The sequence below is a fragment of the Vitis vinifera genome, chromosome 12, assembly GCF_030704535.1.
Source record: "Vitis vinifera cultivar Pinot Noir 40024 chromosome 12, ASM3070453v1".
Classification (NCBI taxonomy): Eukaryota; Viridiplantae; Streptophyta; class Magnoliopsida; order Vitales; family Vitaceae; genus Vitis; species Vitis vinifera.
In genome coordinates this window covers 12,305,060-12,329,919 of record NC_081816.1, presented here as the reverse complement: position 1 = coordinate 12,329,919, position 24,860 = coordinate 12,305,060, and the positions used below count along the sequence as shown (strand labels likewise).

Sequence of the window (24,860 nt, the reverse complement as noted above, 5' to 3'; positions counted from 1 at the left end):
ATTTATTTTCATCGTACTTTTAAATTTGAAACAAGACTTGTTTTATTTTTTTAAAAAAATAGTTTAATATAAAAATGAATTCATTTTTTCAAAATATAAATTCAATATAAAAGAATGAATTCATCTTTTTATAAGATGAGTTGAATGTAAAATCTTTTAAGATAAAAAAATTGATTCTCTCAATGAAAACCTATGACTAGATCATTTTGAAGAGGGATGCGATGGGAAGAAGTGGTATTTGAAAGTGTTGCTGATTTAACATTTAGGTTTCGACATAACAATGCTTGCACTATCTTTTCGCAATTTATTCCATTTGATTCTCTCAAGAAGGTTTCTTCCTTCTTCATTTGATTCATTATTTATTGCTTTTTATTTTCACCAATTTGTTTATGTCTCCTAGGGTTTCACATATCAATTTGTTATTCTATTATTTGTTAGCTGGATTCTCATAGTATTTTTAAATTTTGTGATTCGTATTAAAGGACGGATGTTTGGATTAGCGGAATTGCATGGGCGATTAAATTTGTGTTTGTGTGTATGAACATGTCTTAACACTTGGAATATTATGTTGGATTCATCTGATGTTAATGCAAGCAATTTACACTTGTATTTAAAATAAGCCGAAACCATGCAAATGAGGGAATGTCATTTTGGATTGTATGGCCACTTTTGGCCTTTTTATCTCACAAGGAGGCTTGTGTTTTGGATCATATGGCCATTTTTCGGATTTTATCTAATAGGAAGTTTGGATAGCAAGTTTTAAAAGTCTCAAAGTTCAAATTGGAGATGAAACAATTGAAAATGGTATTTGTCCATATTGGTCATTACAAATTGCCGCTTCTAGAAAGTACTAAGCAAAGGAAAAAAATACTAAATCAAATGTTTTTCTTATGTTTTGATGTCATACAAATGTTGTCTTGTTAATATGGGGTTTTTTTTTTACTTGCTTAAATTTTATTTTTGGAAGCAAATGTTGCTAAATTCATTCAACGTGTTTTTATTGATACCAAAGAACTAATCGGTCATGTCATTTTTGTTTATTATTTTTAAAGCAAGTGAATGTTGTTTTTTTTTCATACGTTAGTGTATTAAATATTAATATTGTTATTTGTCTATAAAAAAATATATTAGTATTGTTATTAATATTCTTATTATTCTGTATATAAAAAAAATCTTTCTGGGACTCTACAAAATTAATAGGTGTATTCTTGTCAATCCCTAAAGTTAGAATCATTATGAATTGAGGCACAAAACAGCTTATGGTTATTTAATTTCCAATAAAACATAGGAGCTTGGTGTTTGTTTGTCCAAATTATGGAAGATACGCTTTTTGTGGAGCATTCTACTCTAGAAATAGAAGAGAAGGGGAGGAAAATTTTAGTGTAAATGTTGTATTAAACAATTAAGACCTAGTAAAAGAGAAGAATGGTGCTGCGTGTTGTCTTTTAGTTGGATGCTTCCATGGAGAAACCCAAGATAAAAGAACACATGGAATTTTAATACTAGGAAAGGAATGTGGAATTCTAAACCATGTGATCAGAATATATACCTTTTTTGTTGTTGTCCAAAGATTGAAATTTTAGGGGAAAAAACCTACTAAACCATGTGGAATATAATATTATATAAAGAACAACAATTTGAAGTGGAAAGGCTTCATCCATGTTCATGTCTAGTTGTTCTGTGCATGACTAGTAATGGATTGTGTAATGAAGGAGTGGGTTCCACAATATTGCTCTTTTTTAGCATTGATTTTGTTTTTGAATTTCTAAAATCTTGTAAATTCTTGAATGTTGTACCTCCAGTTCAAGCTCCTAAAATCTACCAGGCATTAAAGGATAAAGGTTTGCTTGTTTTCTTGTGGAGTTTGAAAGAGAACAACATGGATTTCAGAAGGTATATATTATTTACATTTTATTTAATCACATAATTTTTTATTTTTATGAAAATATTAGAATTACTCAAGATGTTTTCCGTAGGCAAAAAAATATTAAATTCACATTGGAGCAACAAATGGTATTCTTTGTGGGTTTAGTAGGACAGTTCAAGGTGGTAGACGAGGTTACTCTCATCAAAATCGACAACTTTGAGTAAGTCTTTGGTATGTTAGCCTTTGATGGAGTATATTTGGTTCTTAATATATGAATTTCTACTTATTTAGTATTTTTTTTATAATACTTTTCACAAATTATTTCTCCTTGTAGCTCTAATGGGATGAACTTACAACAACGGCCTAATACCTTATGAGGTTGAAAAAGGGAAAGGAACCTAAACTTCTTATTTTCATCACAGAACTAAAGATTCTTAGTTTCATCACAATTGCCTAGCAATGACCTAAGTGGTATTTTAAAAAAAAAAAAGTAAAATAAAAATTGTTGTTATGCTCAATAAATTAATTTTATATTTATTTCAACTCATTTTAATTTTTAATTTTTTTTTTATATAAAGACTAAATAATTTTAAAGTGCTTGAGTTTATAACCTCTTTAAACATTGCTATTCTAATTTTTTGAAGGGCAAAAACATCACTCTAGATGAGGGCAAAGATATTACCAAGAATAAAAGTTCTCAACTTACAATAGTTCTTAAACATCCATCAAGAGTTGGCTAGTCCAAACCAAAAGTAGTAACATCTAATTCTCAAATATTATCTTAATTCTCCACACAAATCTCAATGGGATAAAGTCAATGTTTTATTTCGTTTTGAGAAATTTTATATTGCAATTATTATTATTTTTAACCCTTCCACCTTTTCAAACATGGATGCTGACATGGAAAATGGGTAAGAACATAGGTATAAAAAACCCAGTCAACACAGAGTGTTCCAAAATCTAATATTTTTTTATATTAATATAGGCATTTTTTATTTTGAAAAACTGGGGTTTAAAGTGTTATTTAATTTAAAAATGAAGTAGTCAATTATCACGTGTGTACAACTGGGCACGCGGCGTGATGCAACTCGGCTGTGGAAATTCTTAATTAACAGCCTTCTCCTCTAAATCGTTGACTCTGGTCTACCTCTGACCTCTAGGAATCCGCCACGTTCCCACCCTATCCTTTCCCAGTGATCTTTCTTGCTCTTGCACTCTGACTAACTTCAACTCGATCTCTAGAGAGATAAACGGCTCTTACTTCAGCTCCGCACACTATCTCCTCCACCACCATTAACCACAACTTTCCGCCGTCTCCTTCAACTTCAATTGTTCGGCGAGCTATGAACTCCAAGCACAAGCAGAAGCGGCTGAAGCGGCAACTGCTGAAGCGGAAGCTGCTGGATCGGCGCAACGCCACCTCCGACGACTCCACCACCCTACGCACCAGCTCTCTGGACCTCTCTCCTCTCTCCTCACACCCCAGCTTCCAAATGCAATGGATAGCCGCCATGTCAGACAAAATCTGCCCCTTCCCCGGCCTCTCCCTGGAGGATTTTCTCATTTGGGAGACCTGGACGTGCCTGTCTTCCCTTAGTCTCCTTCCGGAGAAGCAGCCGGTGGCGGAGGAGGTGATCAGAGAGTTTAGAACTAGGGTTAGGCTCACTGATAAAATTGAGGTTGGAAATGAAGAGGATGTGGTAATTGAGAGAAATAACGTTAGTGGAGGGAATGCTGGGATGGGGAAATCTCGTGTTTTTCCTCGAGGTGACAGGCATATGGATTCGTCAGCTCAATGCGGAATTGTTAACCCTTCGGATGGAGAAGAGGAGACGGAAATCGAGAGAAATAAGGTCGATGGGGAGAACATTGGGACAGAAGAGTCTTGTTCTTGCACGTTAAACGATGATGATGAGAATTCGACTTTGGAGTCAGTCTATGGGATTTCGCCAAATGGCCAATTCAAGCGCACCATCAATTCCTGGCAGAGGGGTGAGCTTATAGGAAGTGGATCTTTTGGAAGAGTGTACAAAGGCTATACTGAGTGAGTGTTAATATATGGGACATATATTGAGTTTTCGGGTTCTCATATTCATATATAAATTAATCATTGTTTCTATCATTTCAGTACCTTTGAAATGCCTGGGAATATTATTTTTTTTCCTGTGTGTGATAACGATGTGGGCAGTAAATTGTTTAACCTGACAGGGCTTATTTTGTTGAAATGGTGCAGCTTTGCATCTTTTTGTTGCGCTAATATTATTGACCGCCTAGAGTTCCTAATAAATTCTACAAATTTTTCAAATTAACCATCTTTTACATTGGTTGTCTCCTTACCACAAAAAGTTTTTATTAGGGCTTGGGCATTACAAAGAAATAAAAAGTCAGACATTAAGCCCTTGTTTGGGGTAGCTTCTTGCTTTTGGCTTTAGCTAAAAGGTGAAGTTATGATTTCAAAAGGATAATCTTGCTCTTATCCAAAAAATTCATTAATCATGAAACAACTTCTTGTATAAGCTAAAACAGGCTTTCATGAGTAACAACATTACTCTTCCTTTCTTGTTGAACTCTTTTTAAACCTTAATTTCTATTAACAAAATTACTCAAACAAACTTCTTTCTTTGGCTGATAGTTGTTGTTCCAACTTCAGTTGACGGACCCTTCCACAGTAGAAATACTAATAATAGATTAGTTGTCTTGTCTATCATAATAGTTCTTCTACTTTCTTCCCTTCAGACTTCTAAGAAAACTTCTCTTGTAGGAGGAGGTTCTTTACCAAGTACACATCCATGAACCTCATTTAATTCTTTATTCAAACTTGCAAGAAATTCAAACACTTTTTCTTTTCCAAGCATCCTCTTAAACCGAGCCCTATAGGTAGCACAACTTCATTTAAGATCATAAAACATGTCTTGTTCATGCCATAAACTTTTTAGGATGCTATAATACCTGTTACACTTTGATCTCCTTGCTTGGTCTATTGAATCTTCGTATGATCTCTATACTTGTGTTGAGTTGCCTAAATTTGAGTAGGCTTCACTTATTGCATTCCATAATTCTTTTAGTTTAGCAAATAGGTTCCAACCTAGCATAATGAGGCTCAAAGGGATACTTGCAAAAGCTTCACTAATAACCTAGTAGAAGCCAACAGTGAAGAAGAGAAACAAAATAAGTCTTAAAATGCTTATAGAATCCTTCATCTATTCTAAAAAATCTTTGCATTACTTTCTTACCAAATGATCCAAATTAAAGTAAGGCCGTCAATGCGCCAAAGAGTCTTGCCTCGAGGAAATCCCCCAAAACCATTAAATGATATTATTAGCCTCTCCTCCACCTCTCTAGGTGGGACCCAAGAAATTCCTCCAAGTCCAAATAATCTTACACCATATTGCTAATGCTATTGGGTAATGTAAGAAAACATGAGTTATAGACTCTTCACTCACCCTGCACATAACACACCATTTTAGGCTAAGTATGTTGGTGTTATTCTTGAGATAATGATGAAAAATGTGTAAAAATTATGCATTCTATGAATAAGGTAGAAATTTTGATAAAATATGAAAAATATTATTGAGATGTAGATAATGCGATCTAAGTATGAAGGATATGATCAAAATAGAAAAATGTGATTAGAATATGAAATATGATTAAGGTATGAAAAATATAATTAGTGTAGAAATAATATAATCAAGATATGAAATGTTATTATGGTAAGAAAAATGTGATTGAGTTTAAATAATATGATTAGGGTTCTAAAAAAGGTGATTGATGAGGCTTGAACAACTTGACTAGAATATAAAATCAGAGTACAAAAATATGACCAAAATGCAAAAATTTGATAAGGGAAGAACAATGCAACAAATGTTGGGATCATGCAACCAAGGTGTCAAAAATATTAAGATCCAAAAACCAAAAATTCAACCATTTCTCATTTTTTATCCTCTGAACTTTAAAATAATTCTCACTTTTTTTAATTTTACTTTAGTCCTCTTTTATTGTAGTGATTAATTAATTCCATTCCTCATTTTGTTTAATTGTTATACCCAATACTATCACATAAATAAATTATTGTGCCAAATGGAATAAACAATATGTCTCTAATAAAATAAAAATAAATATAAATAAATAAACCAATATGCCAAAGACAACCAAATTAGTAAGTACATGTAACTCCACCAAATCATTTGTCAATGTGTTTCTTTGAAAGCTTTTGTCAATTATGGAAGATTATTAATTACAAATCTAACCCTTTATTCCAATTTAGAGTGTTGTATAATTTCATTTTCCTCAATATTGTTTCTTTGTACCTAGAAAAATACTCACTAGTTTTTGCATTTGACACCTGAACCTATTACTAGGTGAATGGCTACCCACGAGACTAAATAAGATTAAACCTTTGTTGTTACACTACTAAATATACCAGTTTTTCCAATCAGAAATTGGTTGCTTCTATTCATTGGATTTGCTTAAGTGTTGATTTGTTCACAATGTGATAAGTGAATGCTTATTGAGGACAAATGCCATGATTACTATTTTACTAACCTTTACACCAGTTTCAAAAGCAAAAGCATCCTCTCATGGCATGCATCTTATGAGTTTGGATGGTATTGAAAAAATAAAGGCTAATCTTAAATGAGAAAAACACCCAAGAGGGGGGTGAGTTGGGTTTTTCAAAATCTTTTTTAACACAACAAATTCAAGCACAATAGATGCAAATATAAAGAGATAGAGTAGAGAAATCAAACTTAGATTCTAGAATGGTTTGACACTTCCTTGCTTACGTCCACTCTTCTCAAGCTCCTAACCAAGTGAGGGTTCCACTAACTTGAAGCTTCAACCAAGCTTCTAATCTCCTTTACACTTGGATTCTGGCTCCAATGAGCTCTTATATAATCTCTTCAAGATTCAACTCACTTGAAGGTTTTAACACTCAATTTTACAAGAATGAATCCCTCAACCTAGCTTAATAATAGCTCAAATACAAATCAAAGCTAAGATGAATCACAAAGGTGCACTAAAGGATATGTAAGTGAAGATTTAATGTACCAATAAAGAAATGAGAGCTTTTAAGGCAAGAACTAGTGTGTAGACAAATAAATGCAAGTGTTCTCTATGTCACAAATGAAGTGGAGCTCTTAATTTATAGGTTTCTAACCTCGGGAGCCAAGAAAAACAAAAAGTAGCCTCAACCGATCGAGCTGGGGGTCGACATCGACCAGGAAGGAGGACACCTTAACCGGGAAGGGAAGACTACTGGAAGAGAGAGAGAGTGTTTTTGCACTCTTCGACAGGACCTCGACTGGGCAAAGGGAACTGGTTGACTGGTACCCTGACCAGCTGAGCCAGCTGACTCAGTGCCTCGACCGGTTCAACGTTTTGGCTCCGAAAACCTATCTTTTTCTATTCTTTTCTCTTCTAATCACTTAGGCAAGGTCTTTAGGTAAATTAATATGCCAATTTTGAAATGTTTTGCCTAAAGTACATTTGATAAAACTCGGGTTTTGATGGAAATAAAACTTTAAAGAATAAACCAAGTTTTTGAAAGATGCATGAAATGATATGTAAACCCTAAGTGCACCCATGCATTCAACTTACATTTGTTTCCTATGATTAAAGGTCTTCCAAACGTCTTGATCTTGTATCCATTAGGTCCTTTGATGAATTTCCAAATTAATACTTGAGATTCTTTACAATTCAAACCTATTGGTAACTTAACCATGATTTGTTATCATCAAAACCCGATTAGGAGAACCCTTAGGCTAACAGGTATTATAGGAGAAGATTTCTCCTTCACAAGCAGACTTTGTTTAGAGTAGGTAGATTATGGACTTGTCTTTGGTCATCAATGAGATGGTGGATGAGAAAGTTCACTTGGCCTAGGAGGGGATGGCATTTAAGATAAATTTTGAAAAGACATATGATCAAGTTGATTGAAATTTACTAAACTTTGCTTTGCTCAAAAAAAGGTTTGGCTCTAAATTAACACTTTAGATTTTAGGTTGCCTATCTTTGATTTGTTTTTACTATGGTAGTGAATAGTTGTATGAAAGGTTGGGTAAAGGCTTGTAGAGGGTTCACACCATGGGATCTTCTTTCTCCTTTCCTCTTTATAATAGTAGTAGATCAGAGGATATGTACCAAGATTAAATCACACTTTTAATATTTGAAAGAATAATTAAAAGACTTTTTTTTTCAATGTTTACATAAATATCAAGACTTAAGATAAATCTAATTTAGAGTATCTTGTTAGGCATTAGTTTGAGTTAAGACAAATCTTTAGTCTAGCTTCCCATTTAGGTTGTTGGACCATGAGGTAGCCCCTCTATTGTTTAGGGTTTATTTTACTTAGAAATCTCAAGGCTCCTCAGTTTTAAGACCCTATTTTAGAAAAACAAAAAAAAGTCTCTTGTAAACTAGGAGGTTGTCAAAGAGCTTATCTGTCCTTAGGATGAAGAGCTACATTTATTGATCTTGTTTACCTTATATCTATACTGGTTTACTATTAGACTAGTGTTGTAGTCAAGATTGCCTTCTAAGATTGAGAGAATTTGGAATTTTTATTGGTTAGAGAAAGGAAGAGAGAAATTTCTATTTATTTTCCTATTAGAAAAGGAAAGGACATCAAATCGAATGGTATCAATTTTATAGGCCTAGGAATGAAAAGGGTTTAGGGTTTGGAATGATTTCTACAAGGAATAAAGCCTTTTCTATAGAGCTATGCTTGGGCTAGTGACACTGCATTCCATAAGGTAGTCATTATTAATTATGGTTTGCACTCTTATGGTTGGGATACTAACATTTTGTTCAAGGATCACATTAGGGCACATGGAGAGCAATTGCACAAGGTTTCTTTAGTTTTCTTAGTATATCCAATTCTTAGTTTGGAATGACTCTAAGTCTCTTTTGGGAAGATTTGTGGTGATTTCAAACCCTCTATCCTAACATCTGTTGGTTTCAAGGTCTAGATATTCTTTTAGTTCATCTACTCTTAATATTTTATCCTTCTTGTCTTGATACCTTAACTCCTTGCTTATTTCTCATACTAAGAGAGTGGTGATCTTATCAGCTTCATTTCTTTGTTTCTTCTTATTTATCTATCATTCTTCATTTCCAATGAGAAAGTTAGGTCTTGACCCCTTTAAGGTTTTTCTCTTTGTAGTCCTCCTTATCTTAAAAGTATGAGATTATGAGCAGTGATCAACTTCTTGTTGTTTACCAACCATAAAGAATCAAACAATTGGGTTTGAGAATAGATATGATCAAATTAGTTCTTGTTGACTATCACTGACATGTTTATGTTTTTCCTCTCTCACACATTTATTTATTTATTATTTTTTTGTAGTGATAGAATCATTTTTGTTGTGAAGGAGGCTTCATTGCTTGATCAAGGGAGTCAGGGCAAACAAAGCATTTATCAACTTGAACAGGTGAAAAGAATGTCTTATTTTGAAGAAATGCTCATCAAATATGGTTTAATCTTTCTTATTTTTGTAATAAATTTTTTTTGAACTTTTTTTTTTGTACATCACAATTACCCTCAAGTCCACTGCATACATGGGTATTGCAGTAAAGAGCAACTGCTCGTCGATCTTGGTTGTATTATGGGATTTTTTTTTCTAATTCCTTCCTTATTGGTCCAGGAGATTTCTCTTTTAAGTCAGTTTGAACATGAGAACATAGTTCGGTATTATGGCACAAACAAGGTATGTTTCTTATGTTCTTGAGTTAGCTTCTTTTGTTTACTTGTAACACATTGCAAGATATGTTATTTTCTACATTGCATTTTGTCAACTATAGCAAACTTGAATGATTTTTTCATCATTTTTGCGCCTAATCCTTGAGACAATCTATTAAGGACAATTACAAACATAATGTTGCAACTTTAAATGAGAATACTTTTATATTGTTATGTGGACCCGCATTTTTCATATGCATCCCCACTTATCGGTGAGACTAGCTTTTGATAGTGAAAAATTAGTTTTAGTAAAAATGGAGTTGCCACTTATTTTATTTTATTTTAAAAAGAGAAAATAAAACAAGAAAGAAAACCATAAAAAAAGTAACTCCAATGTTTTGAAAAAGCTCGAGTTTGGGTCTAGAGATTATATTACCTATCGGGGAGGTACCTCAAAGAGGTAGCATCCCTCTAAGCCCTAAAGAGGTCTCTACTAGCTAAGTTGAAGGAAATATGACAATTAACTTATTAACTTAGGGTACTAAGAAGAGCTAAGGTGATTTTAAAATTCTACTAACACTAGCATGCCAAACTAGAATTCAAATCACAATCATAAGGGAGAGTTAGGGTGTGTACTTGGACTACTTCTTAAGCGCCATCACAAGACATCAAAGTTAGTTCAAAATAAGGCACACAACATGCATTTTTTCAAAGAAAGTCAAGTAGATATCAAGGCAACTAAGAAACAATGTTAAAACATGGACATAGTTCATGTCTAACATACATATTCATAGAATTTTGAAAATGAAAGATAGAGAGCGTACTGTTGGGCTTTGTGGAGCCTAGTTTTGTTTGATCCGGTTTGACGACCCGACCCGAATAATATTGCATGGCTTTTTTAATGGGAGATTTATTGAGGCCTGTTGGGCCCGTTTAGCCCATTGTGGAACCACCTTTTGTAATTAGGGTTTTTTAGTATGGTAGGGTTGTCGTGCTATATATATAGAGAGAATATTGTAGCCGCCAAGTTGTACTCTGTATTCTTCCCTGATAATAGTGATATCCCTGCAACTCCGTGGATGTAGGCAAATTGCCGAACCACGTAAATATTGTCTTGTGTGTGTGATTGTTTTTCTTTGGCGTGTGTTTTCTCTAATTTTTGTTTCTCACGGGTTGGGAATTCGGTTTAATTCCCTACAACTGGTATCAGAGCCTAGGGTTAGGTTTGAGTGGGAGCAATGGCAGAGGAAGCAGGAAAGGCGTCTGGAATAGAAAAGTTTGATGGCACAGACTTTGCGTATTGGAGGATGCAGATTGAAGATTATCTCTATGGGAGGAAATTGCATCTGCCTCTTTTGGGGACAAAACCTGAGAGTATGAAGGCTGAGGAATGGGCGCTTCTTGACAGACAGGTTCTAGGTGTTATTAGGTTAACTCTGTCTAGGTCTGTTGCACACAATGTTGTAAAGGAGAAGACCACAACAGATTTGATGAAGGCTTTGTCCGGTATGTATGAAAAGCCATCCGCAAACAATAAGGTGCATCTGATGAAGAAATTGTTCAATTTGAAGATGGCAGAGAATGCATCAGTAGCACAACATCTGAATGAATTTAATACAATCACAAATCAATTATCATCTGTAGAAATTGATTTTGATGATGAGATTCGTGCTCTGATTGTCTTGGCTTCTTTGCCAAACAGTTGGGAGGCAATGAGGATGGCAGTAAGCAATTCTACAGGAAAGGAAAAGCTCAAGTACAATGATATACGAGATTTAATTCTGGCTGAGGAGATTCGCCGAAGAGATGCAGGTGAAACCTCAGGATCTGGTTCTGCCCTAAACCTTGAGACAAGAGGCAGAGGTAATAACAGAAATTCAAATCAGGGTAGATCAAATTCCAGAAATTCTAATCGGAACAGAAGCAAATCTAGATCAGGCCAACAAGTACAATGCTGGAATTGTGGGAAAACAGGTCACTTTAAAAGGCAATGCAAAAGCCCTAAGAAGAAGAATGAAGATGATTCTGCTAATGCTGTAACAGAAGAGGTACAGGATGCATTACTTCTTGCAGTAGACAGTCCACTTGATGATTGGGTTTTGGATTCAGGAGCTTCGTTTCATGCCACTCCACACCGAGAAATCATACAGAATTATGTTGCAGGTAATTTTGGTAAGGTGTATTTGGCTGATGGTTCAGCCTTGGATGTTGTGGGTCTGGGAGATGTCCGGATATCATTGCCCAATGGGTCTGTTTGGTTACTGGAGAAAGTTCGACATATTCCTAACCTGAGGAGGAATCTGATTTCTATTGGACAACTTGATGATGAAGGACATGCAATACTATTTGTTGGTGGTACTTGGAAGGTTACAAAGGGAGCTAGGGTATTGGCTCGTGGAAAGAAGACTGGCACTCTGTATATGACCTCATGTCCAAGAGACACAATTGCAGTTGCTGATGCAAGTACTGATACAAGCCTATGGCACCGCAGACTTGGTCACATGAGTGAGAAAGGGATGAAGATGTTGCTGTCAAAAGGAAAACTACCAGAATTGAAGTCCATTGATTTTGACATGTGTGAAAGTTGCATCTTAGGAAAGCAAAAAAAGGTGAGCTTCTTGAAAACTGGCAGGACACCGAAGGCTGAAAAATTGGAACTAGTACACACTGATTTGTGGGGGCCTTCTCCGGTTGCATCCCTAGGAGGTTCAAGGTACTACATCACCTTTATTGATGACTCAAGTAGAAAGGTATGGGTTTATTTTCTGAAAAATAAATCTGATGTATTTGTAACTTTTAAGAAGTGGAAGGCCATGGTTGAGACAGAAACAGGTTTGAAAGTAAAATGTTTGAGGTCAGATAATGGAGGAGAGTACATAGATGGAGGATTCAGTGAGTATTGTGCTGCACAGGGAATTAGGATGGAGAAGACCATTCCTGGGACACCACAACAGAATGGTGTGGCTGAGCGCATGAATAGAACTCTCAATGAGCGTGCTAGAAGTATGAGGTTGCATGCTGGACTACCAAAAACTTTTTGGGCTGATGCTGTTAGCACTGCAGCTTACCTGATAAACCGAGGACCATCAGTTCCCATGGAGTTCAGACTTCCTGAGGAGGTTTGGAGCGGTAAAGAGGTGAAGTTTTCACATTTAAAAGTTTTTGGTTGTGTTTCTTATGTTCATATTGATTCTGATGCTCGTAGTAAACTTGATGCAAAGTCAAAAATATGTTTTTTCATCGGCTATGGTGATGAGAAATTTGGCTATAGGTTTTGGGATGAACAAAACAGGAAAATTATCAGAAGTAGAAATGTGATATTTAATGAACAGGTTATGTACAAGGACAGGTTAACTGTAACGTCAGATGTTACAGAGATAGATCAAAAGAAATCTGAGTTTGTCAACTTAGATGAATTGACTGAAAGTACTGTCCAAAAAGAGGGTGAAGAAGATAAGGAGAATGTAAATTCAAAGGTAGATTTGAGGACACCTGTAGTTGAAGTTCGCAGATCTTCCAGGAACATTAGACCTCCACAGCGTTATTCACCTGTTTTAAATTATCTCCTGTTGACTGATGGTGGTGAGCCAGAGTGTTATGATGAAGCCTTGCAAGATGAGAATTCAAGCAAGTGGGAGTTAGCCATGAAGGATGAGATGGATTCCCTATTGGGGAATCAGACATGGGAACTGACTGAATTGCCAGTAGGAAAGAAGGCTTTGCACAACAAGTGGGTATACAGAATAAAGAATGAGCATGATGGTAGCAAACGTTACAAGGCCAGATTAGTGGTTAAAGGGTTCCAACAGAAGGAGGGCATTGACTACACAGAGATATTTTCTCTAGTTGTGAAGATGTCAACAATTAGACTTGTACTTGGAATGGTGGCTGTAGAAAACTTACATCTTGAGCAGTTAGATGTGAAGACAGCATTCCTTCATGGTGACTTGGAGGAAGACCTGTACATGATTCAGCCAGAAGGGTTCATTGTTCAAGGACAAGAGAATCTAGTCTGCAAACTGAGAAAGAGCTTGTATGGCCTTAAACAAGCTCCTAGACAGTGGTACAAGAAGTTTGACAATTTTATGCATAGAATTGGGTTCAAGAGATGTGAAGCTGATCATTGTTGCTATGTTAAGTCCTTTGACAATTCTTACATCATATTACTGTTGTATGTGGATGATATGCTTATTGCAGGGTCTGACATTGAGAAGATTAATAATCTGAAGAAGCAATTGTCCAAACAGTTTGCAATGAAGGATTTGGGAGCTGCAAAGCAAATCCTTGGTATGAGAATCATTAGAGACAAGGCTAATGGTACATTGAAACTTTCACAGTCAGAGTATGTGAAGAAAGTTCTCAGCAGGTTCAACATGAATAAAGCTAAACCAGTGAGCACACCCTTGGGTAGTCATTTCAAACTAAGCAAAGAACAGTCACCGAAGACAGAAGAAGAAAGGGACCATATGAGCAAGGTGCCCTATGCCTCAGCTATTGGCAACTTGATGTATGCTATGGTGTGTACAAGGCCAGACATTGCACATGCAGTGGGAGTTGTGAGCAGATTCATGAGTAGGCCTGGAAAGCAGCATTGGGAGGCAGTCAAGTGGATTTTAAGATATCTGAAGGGTTCATTAGATACATGTCTTTGCTTCACAGGTGCAAGTTTGAAACTGCAGGGTTATGTAGATGCTGATTTTGCTGGTGATATTGATAGTAGAAAGAGTACTACTGGGTTTGTTTTTACTCTAGGTGGTACAGCTATATCATGGACTTCAAATCTACAGAAGATTGTTACTTTGTCTACTACAGAAGCTGAGTATGTTGCAGCAACTGAAGCTGGAAAGGAGATGATTTGGCTACATGGTTTCTTAGATGAATTGGGTAAGAAGCAGGAGATGGGCATTCTACACAGTGACAGTCAGAGTGCAATTTTTCTTGCCAAAAATTCGGCTTTTCATTCAAAGTCGAAACATATACAAACAAAATACCACTTTATCCGTTATCTTGTTGAGGATAAACTGGTAATACTTGAGAAGATTTGTGGATCTAAGAACCCTGCAGACATGTTGACTAAGGGTGTCACTATTGAGAAGTTGAAGCTGTGCGCAGCTTCAATTGGTCTTCTAGCTTGAGGACAGGAGGATGAGTTGTAGGGATGAGGGATCGTTTCTTGGAGGATAGCGGTTTGATGTTGGTGATTGGACTAGTCTCCAAGTGGGAGATTTGTTGGGCTTTGTGGAGCCTAGTTTTGTTTGATCCGGTTTGACGACCCGACCCGAATAATATTGCATGGCTTTTTTAATGGGAGATTTATTGAGGCCTGTTGGGCCCGTTTAGCCCATTGTGGAACCACCTTTTGTAATTAGGGTTTTTTAGTATGGTAGGGTTGTCGTGCTATATATATAGAGAGAATATTGTAGCCGCCAAGTTGTACTCTGTATTCTTCCCTGATAATAGTGATATCCCTGCAACTCCGTGGATGTAGGCAAATTGCCGAACCACGTAAATATTGTCTTGTGTGTGTGATTGTTTTTCTTTGGCGTGTGTTTTCTCTAATTTTTGTTTCTCACGGGTTGGGAATTTGGTTTAATTCCCTACACGTACTTGGGCAACAAGCTAAGTGCTTCAAGGGGAAAAAAGGTTAGCTTGACAATAGGTGTAAAACAATCTCATATATATATATATCACAAAAAGGATCTAAGTCAATCTAATACCAAACCATCATCTCAATTGAATCATTATCAAAGAAGATATGATGGATGTTGGGCCCCCACCAAGACCCAATTTACTTTTGCATGAATTAATGCCATGAGTTCCATTATTTTTGGAATCATAAAGATTATTCATTGTTATTAAAAATCAAGAAAATCGAGAAAATTAGTTTAAAAATAAAGAAAATGGTGAAAATGCATGCCAGAAGGAAAATGGTAACTAGTTTATGAATATGGGGATTTTATGGATCTAAAAACTCCTAAGGATGAAATTTAAAAAAAACTGGAATTATTTTAACAAAAAAAAAAGTTTTTGAAATCCAGATTTAAAATGAATGAGATCACAAAGAAAAGAAAAGCATCAGGAGGAGGATGTGCACCAAGGTAGCCATGCTGGAGTGGGACCTGGGGGTGTGACTGAGACTGTTGTTGGTGAATGCATGAGGAGACCTCTGCAGATTGCTCTCTTTGTGCCCAAATCAATCTCTCTTCTCACACAAATTTCAAGTTTCCTTCCAAGTAGTTCAGTCTGACTGCCAGTTTAGGATTGATGCCCTGATTTACCACCACAAGCTCTGAAACAAGCATTCGTCAGTTTTTCCATGAGGTTGCCAAGTTTTGTTATGCTTGAAGAAATTGTTGCTACAATTAGAATTGATGAAAGGGCTGAGGAGACTGTTCAAAGACTTCTGCTACTTCGGAATCCTGAAGTTTGAAAACCATTCTACAACCTGGAAGTTCTCCTGCATCTGTAGTTTCTTTATTTTGCAGGGATACGTCAGTGCCGACCTTGTTTGTGTTATTTTCTCTAGCCTCCTGAAATCAGTTCTGATAACATGTTGACTTCTTTGGATACCAGTGCAACATTTGCTAGCAGAGAGGCTCTCCGAAGTAGAAGCAACTGATTTAGTATAACATTTGCCTTTATTGATTTCTTCATCCTCCATCTATGCTTTGTCAAGCACCAATTTTAGAAAGATTCCAATGCTCTGAATTTCCAGCAAAAGTTTCTCTCTTAAGGATGTTCTTTTGTGCTGAGATTCTGAACAAGTGATGCTAGGCATTAAATCCTGATTTAGAAGAACATCATTAAAACTATCATGATCAGAGAAAAGATCTTTAAAATTTCTCAGAAAGGATCAGTTCGGAATTCCCCTTGTTAGTCCATCACAAGAACTGATAGATTTCAAAAGATTGCCACCTAGCTCTCCAACTAAAATTCTACCTTGACTCACAGCCACTAATCACCTTCTCGAGAATTAGGTTCTGAGCATAGTCACTCTTCTCCTGAAACATGTATGGATTACCATGCTAGTAGTGATAAAGTTCGCAATAGTCCTTGTAAAGGTCTTGCTATTCTGGAGATTGTTTTAAACTCTCATGTGGTTTCTGATATTTTAGATTGAGTAGGGCCATTATACTCTATTTGCATAGGGAAATCACCATCAAATGTATCACTTGATCTCTCATCGCGATCTGTCTTTTCAAATTCTAAGATCAGAGCTTCTGCAGAACCATTCTGAGTTTTGTCTTTGCTTGAAGATGAACAAGACTACCTCTTGGCTTCACCTCAAATAACTGGAATTTCTGAACCTTTAAGATTTGGATGGCAAGTTGGCTCTGAAGGGAGTTAATTTCCAATTAGACTGCAGAGTCTTCGAATAGCAGTTTTTGCTTTAAGAAGTGAAATAGATTCACCATGAAATGCAAGTCTTCGATCCAACTTCAGTGCAGAATCACTAGAACCAGCCATTGTCGAACTACCCAACATACATTCTGATTCAAATAAATCCTTTCTATCAAACAAGTTTCATTCCAATGCCTACCTTAATCCTTTTTAATTTTGGACATGAGAGAAGAGGGAGAGCATTTTAGTTTTTGTTTCGATATTCCCATTTTCAATAGCATTCGCCTCAACTCTTGGACAAGAGCTTCGTCATCTAGCCTGACCATTTGCAATGCATTTGGGCTGTTCTTACAGCCTGCATCATCTTGATCACTTGGTTTTCGACGAAAATTGTTTGCTTCTATGATAGGAATAAATATTGTTTCCGTGCCAGAAACTCCATTCTTTCATCAGAAACTGAGTCTTCATCATAGGGTGAGTTCTGTTTTAAACATTAGAATTCCTCCAATTAAAATATTGAGCGTTCCAAAATCGCTTGGCAGAGTACCTTCCAACTGTGTGGGAAGCATAGGTGACATGCTTGGTTGGATTCACGACAATATAGTCCTCCAGTTGTGCAACGATTTCAATGTGCTTCTGACCGATTTCAAAAGCGTTATGCTTTTCTTTAGGATTTGCAGTCTGACCAACCCAAACAAAAACTCCAACACGTATATCAAGTGTCAAGACACCCTCAGCCAACAGGTCATCTACTAAAGCTGTAAATTTCCTCAACCTCAAATTCCCTTTTATATCGAATTTAGAGTTCCTAAGTGACATGGTAAGTGCACGAGCAAGTTCATCATCTTTGTGAGTTTCCCTCGGGTGGGAAAACAACCACTCCATCATCAACTCTATGTTGTTTACTCCAGCTTGCCGTGGAGCTTCTTCTGTTCTAAATCTGGGAAAGCCCATCTCTACGACTATTGAAATACTTGTCTCATTTGGAAGGGAACCAGTTACTTGAGCGCCTGCATTGCTTTTGACATTTTTCACTTCAACTCCCAAATAAATTGAATTACAGAAATGATTTTCGTAATGAAATTATAACTATAATCAACAAATTGTGGGTTTATCCAAACTGGAAACACTACCTTCAGCACCAGGGACTGGAGGACCTTTACAAATGTCCTAGCATCCCGAGGAAAAGGAATATCACCAATGATTAGGGGTTGGGCAGGCAGGTGCTTTCTCCTTTTGATATCAAAGCCTGGACTGAAGAAAGTTAAGCTTGGCAGTAAAGGAACTGGAGATGGGAATTTTGGTGCAGCTGATTCACTACGACTGCTAAAAAATAGGCTTCCAGAAAAGATAACCAGATCATATCTGGTTCTGTTTAGAGTTAGCTGAAATAGAGCATAATCTGGAGGGTTTCTGGAATCCAGCAGGTTTTCTCAAGTGAACATTCTGATGATATCTGCTCTGTCATTGCAACAGATGGTGAATCTCCTTGTGGAAATCCAATGTTTTAATCAAAGCTCCTCCCATTTTCAAGACAACACCACCACCAGAAGACCCGACTAACTTTTCCTGCAACTTTTCTTGTCATAATCAGAAATGTTCAGTAGCTCACACTATTCCTCCATGGCCTTCTTGTCACCAGCCCCATCAAGGATAACAGTATCACCCTTAGACATTGTACCCTTTTTTTCTTGCAAATGCCAAGCATATCATGTTCTACCTTCTCAAACTTCAAACCAAGCTTTTTCGTTATAAGTTCTTCTCCCGTAATAGTTGTCAAATCCAGTAGAGTAACCTTCCTATTTCCTCCAAATGCTTGTCGAAAACACCATATATTAGCCGCTACTGATTCTGTGGGATGATAAAAAATTATCTAGCATGATTAGAGACTTGCGTTTCCCATCTGTAGATATTTGCTCAGTGGTAGTTCAATGATCAGATCCTCCCTTACTAGTTTGGCAGCCTCTTCTAGGTAGACAATTCAGGATCTCATTGAGAATTGTATCACCTCCAGCATCATTAGATTGTGCAAATACTTCTTTTGTATCATTCTTGAAGAAAAACCCAATCAGAGCATTAGTGTGGGTATTGAAGACTCCATCTCGAACAAATGATCACAACTAAATTTCCCAATGTCCAATATCACCAGAACCTGAAACCCCATTGAGTAATACACCCTAAACTTGGGCATTTATTTCGATTAGCACTTTGGGAATGAGTTCTGCTGCTTCAGAGAGCATTCCAGTTTGGCTCAGGACTTCTTCCATGCAAACATAATGTTCAATAGAGGGTTGGATGCCTTATTTTAGAAAAATCTCATTAATTTTCTTCTCAGCTTCGTTGACCATCTAGGAATGAGCACAAACCTCTAACACTGTAGTAAAAGGAAATGATCAGGCCTAGCCCTGTTACAGAATCTGCCATCGTCTACCAATCATAGGGATAACAGAAGAGTCAAGGGATTTCATCAACTCAGAAGTTGAAAATAACAGCTGCCAATAACTTCCACCTTCGGACTACAATTGAAGAGTTTTCAAAGAGGTATCCACATTAACTATGCTACTTTGACAGCATGCTTCCCACTGACTCTTAATTTAACCTTCTCTCTTGCTCTATTAACACTCTTAGTGCTATGATAAACAACATTAACAGATATAACAGCTGATTCATTAGGAACTCCAATTCCAATAGACAAAGCAGGGACCGAGTTGGATCAGAAAATTTATAAACATAACTTGCAGCAGCAGTAGAAAGGGAAGCAATAGACTGTGATGGGTGATGAATCTCTAAGTAAACAATGTATTTGCTGCTGATGGCTGACTGGTTTTTCCTTGGTAGTCCATCTGGCCATGGTAAAATGGTGGATTGGCTTCACGAGTAATGGAAGAATTTGGTAGAATTGGTTGAGAAGGTTGAATTGTGAGTGGTAAGACAATAGTGCCTATCAAAGGTAGAGTGTTGCTTCACCCATCTAACTCATCTAAAGTATTTAAGGAAGGGCCTGCCAAACCATGTAGAGATGAGCTTTTCCTTGATCCCATGTCCATGCCATTGACAGCAACAACATTCTGAATCTCTGAATTGCCAATTGTGCCGTCCAAACCCATCTGAGTATCAACTAAGTCACTTGTAGAAAACAAAAACATCATGAGCTTCTTTGATCCTTCATTTTTTAGTTCATTACATTCTTTCTTCATGTTCTATAAATCCTCATCACGAGAAAAAGAAACTAAGGTGCCAGGATCTTTCCCAGGAATCTGATGCTTAATAACATGGGCTTGGTTAGAGGCCATTAACATTTTCTGCACAAGCTCTTGCTAAGAAAAGCCTTTTTCATACTCAAATGCAAAACATAACCTCTAGTGTTTCTATTCCTTTCTGTCCAATTCAATGTGCAATTTTGGAAATCTTCAAACATGGGCATTAGCTTTCTGTAACTCCTAGGTGGTCTATCGAACTTGAGTGGTTACATCCTGTTTAGCAAAGACCAAGCTCCGTGCCTTTGCACATCTGTTGTAGTTGCTCCTAAAAAATGTTCGCCGGTTCTAATATCTTCTTCTATGTTAGCGGAGACAAAAGAGAACGAATGAAGCAAGTAGAGCAAAAGCAAAATGAACAGCACAACCATCTATTGTAGTTACAATTCTAATTTATATCCTATATTTACAAAGACATTTAAGGAAAAAAATAAATTCATAATCCCTATAAATCAAGACAATCCTTATAAATCGGGAATTATTCTTCCTAATCTAATTTATAGCTATACACACTTTCCTAATCTAATTTACAGCTATATACTATTACATAAATATATACAAGAGACCTCAATTAGGAAAATTCAAATTTCTAACACTCTCCCTCAAGTTGGTGAATAGATATTATCCATACCCAACTTGCCAATAGTTGCTTGAAATGTTGTGCTCGCCAAACCCTTGGTCAAAACATTTGTAAGTTGTCTGTCTGATGACGCAAACGGAGTGCAAGTTAACCCACTTTCTAACTTTTCCTTTATGAAGTGTCTATCAACTTCAACATACTTTTTCTGATCAATGTTGTACTAGATTATGAGCAATGTTTATGGTTGATTTATTATCATATTACAACTTCATAGGTCCTTCCCATTTAATCCATAGGCCCTCAAGAATGATTTTAAGTCATAATAACTCACAAATTCCTTGTGTCATAGCTTTAAACTCTACCTTTGCACTAGAATTTACAACAACTAGTTATTTTTTACTCCTCCAAGTCATTAAGTTTCCTCCAAGAAAGGTGCAGTAACCTAATGTTGTCTCTTGTCTACCATTGATTCAGTGTAGTCGGCATTTGTATAGGCTTCAAGGAACAAACTCCTACCTTTCTAAAGATAATTTCCATTCCTAAGATACCTTTAAGATACTTTAAAATCCTAAAGACAACTTGTAAGTAGACCTTCTTCATATTATGCATAAACTGGCTCACTACACTCATGGCATAGAGAATATTCAATCTTGTGTGTGACAAGTAAATTAGTTGTCCCACTAATCTTTAATACATACCTCGATCCACTCCTTTGTTTTCCAATGCTTCCTCAAGCTTGTGATTTGCTTCACTTAGATTCTCTACTAGTTTACATCCAAGCTTTCTTGTCTTCTTAAGTAAGTCAAGGATATATTTGTGTTGTGATACAAAAATACCCTCTTTTGATCGTGCCACTTCAATTCCCAAAATGTACTTTAGTTTGCTTAAATCCTTTATCTTAAACTCCTTTGCAAGACATTACTGAAGTGCTTTTGGATCATTCCCAATCATGATTATGTCATCAACATATACTTGTAATGTTGAAACTCTCCCTGAATTAGAATGTTTAATGAACAAAGTGTGATCTCCTTGGCTTTGTTTAAAACCTAGAAATAACATAACATTTGTAAATCTTCCAAATCATGCTCTAGGAGATTGTTTCAATTCACATAATGCCTTCTTCAACCTACACACCTTATTCTTGTCTAAACTTCCCCCAAAATTAGGATGAACTTCCATATAGATTTCTTAATCAATTTCACCATGGAGAAAGACATTCTTTACATCAAATTGTTATGAATTCCAATCAAAATGAGCTACCAAAGATAATCAAATTCTCGTTATATTCGTCTTTGCTATTGGTGCAAAAGTTTATTGATAGCCCACTCCATATGTTTGTGTATATCCCTTTGCAACCAACCTTAATTTACATCGTTCAAGAGATCCATCAACCTTGTATTTAATTGTAAATACCTATTTGCAATTGCCACAAATAGGTTTAGGTTCACTACTTAGGTGGTGTTTGGTCTTTGGTTGAATAGAAAAAGTCAAAATATTTGGCTTTTTCTATTCAGCTAAAAGTAACATGTTGACATCATCCAATATAATTAAACTGAACCTATTGATAACAAGTTCATTTTAGCTATATTGGATGATGTCAACAAGTTACTTTTAACTGAATAGAAAAAGCCAAATATTTTGGCTTTTTCTATTTAGCCAAAAAACAAACACCACCTTAGTTTAGGGATACCTCTAACTTTTTCATTATTTACTAAGTTCACAAGATCCCTATAATTTATGTGACCTAGCCTTCTATGCCAAAGTTCAGTAAGGTTTAGCTTTGCCCAACTGCACACAAGAGGTGTTTTAGAGTTAGGATTTATTACATAACAATTATCAATTGCCTTGTGTTCTATGATTATGATTTTTCCTTTTTTGTTGATTACTTTGCATAAGTCTTGGCTAAAATTTACCTATGTTCATTGTCACATATCTGACTAATACATGAAAGGTTTGCCTTGATTCCATCTACATAGAGAACACCATCTAATTAGGATAACCATGGATAAATATACTTCATTTGCTTTTCACATGAGCTAAGCTTGCATCCCCAAAGGTAACTGTACAACCATTATAATCCTAAAAAAAAAAGTGAAAGGACTTATCTCCTATCATGTGTTTAGAGTAACTACTATCAAAGTACCACTCACCATAGAATTTGGCTTTTAGTGCGGTGAAGACAACTTGACATTTAGCCCTCTCTTTTCTCATCCAAAATTGTTTAATCCTAAGTAGTGACTTAGAGGAGCTTTGTTTATTTCTAAGCTTTTTATTAGATTTATTTCCTTTTCCATTATTCAAGATATTATTTTTAAGGGAATTAAATTCATTCATTAGCCTACTCATTTGAGATTCAAATCTCCCTAGGAACATAGTGTAGCACCTACATTAAGTGTGTCTAGTTTTCTTGTAGAGTGTGTGCATAGTGATGGAGTATTAAGAGATGCTACTTGGTTAGGGGTTTCTTCTTTCCCTTTTACAAAAACCGTTTATCCACTAGGAGTTTCATCCTTATTAATGTACCCCATACCTCTTTTGTCACCATGGGTTTTGCACTTATCAAGTATTTCATTAAGCACTTTAGTTCTAGGGTGAAAGATCTCATTCATGGATGAAGAGGACTTATTACTTTTCACATCTTGAATAAGAACATTATTTTTCTGAAGAAGAGAATGATATTCAGATTCAAGAAATCTAATTTTTCAAGAAGATTAGTGCTCTCTTCTTTTAGCACATCAATCTTGGTTTTATGAGCTTCAATTGTATCATGGCCTCTTAAATAATTATTAATTAGTTTTTCATGCTTAATTACAATATTATTCAGAAAATCAGTTTTTTGATCATTGGTGCATTCATTCTCACTATCATTATCATAGTCACTATCAAACACAGATTCCACAAATGCAACAAAAGCTAAAAAACCAGTATGATCATACCATGCATCTTTAGAAGTTCTGGAACCGCTTTCTTCATAATCTGTCACTTCATGTAGCCTACATAGAGTTTTTGATATCTTTGGGCCTAGAGAAATCAATAGCAAACTGTCCCAAACCACCATAGTTAAAGCATTCTACTTTCTTACCTTTGGAGGAACCTTTATCCTTTTCTTTAGAGGCTTTATCATTAGGTCTTTTTCATTTTCCAGATTCTTGAATACACTCGAAGATTTTTTTCCTATGATTGGTTTCTTAATTTCTTTATTTTCACCCAAGATATTTGCTTGGACTACTTTTGTTCATGATCATCGCCAAGGATGAAGTAAACTAGACCCAAGATCTTATAAGTGTATATCTTTTGGGTACTCACTGACAAAAAGGGTGACAAATGTTTTCATCTAGCAACAAGTAAATTTTATGTGTCCATGGATGTCACTTTCTTTGAACAACAACCATAGTGCTCCTAGATTGTTCTTTACGGGGAGAGTATGGTTGCTAAAGAACAGTTTTGGAACGTGTTACCTATGGTGGAATCTTTTAGCAACCCCATCTTAGATTTGGTTGAAAAAGTGAAAAAAGTTGCTAGAATTTTTTAAAAGAGAAAGCAAAATGTTACTAGAATTTCTGAAAAAGGGGGAGTAACTAAGAAAGATGCTAGTTATTATGGATGAAATGCTTGAGAAAGCCGAGAAAGAACTAAAACAGTCCCAAGCTAAGAAGGAAATTGCATAGCTCCAAGTTTATTCTCGAATGAATAAAGAGATCACTCATCAAATTCACAGTCAATCCCCAATTCCAAAAATTCTTAACTTGGATAATAGTTTTTTAACTCTCTTATTTTGCTCCTACTCTCTTATCTGGTCTTAATATCCCAAAAGCCATTCAAAAAAAGGATTAGATCTTGCACTCAACATCCCATTTTGAAATTTGTGTCCTATCATCGTCTTAACTCTACTTGTAAAGATTTTGCTACTAATGTCTTTGGTGTAAGTATTCTAAAGAATATACAAAAGGCATTAGAAAATCTAAAGTGAAGAGATGTTGTTCCAGATGAGATAAGGGCTCCAGAAAGAAAAGCAACACTTGAGAAGTTGCACAACTTCCAAGAGATAGAAAGTTCAATGCTAATGGAACCATAGAGAGATGCAAGGTCAGACTCGTAGTAAAGGGTTTCACCCAGATATATGAGACTGATTACTAGGAA

The 24,860-nt window shown here is 36.0% G+C and overlaps 1 protein-coding gene across 1 annotated transcript in view; it reads left to right on the top strand.

Annotated features, from left to right (window-relative positions):
* Positions 1-3,058: 3,058 nt before the first annotated feature.
* LOC100264591 (mitogen-activated protein kinase kinase kinase 1) overlaps positions 3,059-24,860 on the top strand; it is a 31,464-nt gene continuing 9,662 nt past the window's right edge. The window contains exons 1-3 of the mRNA XM_010647086.3: positions 3,059-3,911; positions 9,210-9,294; positions 9,508-9,570. Of these exons, the coding sequence (XP_010645388.1) occupies positions 3,211-3,911; positions 9,210-9,294; positions 9,508-9,570 (849 nt within the window). The 5' untranslated portion in view covers positions 3,059-3,210. The remainder of the gene's footprint in view (positions 3,912-9,209; positions 9,295-9,507; positions 9,571-24,860) is intronic.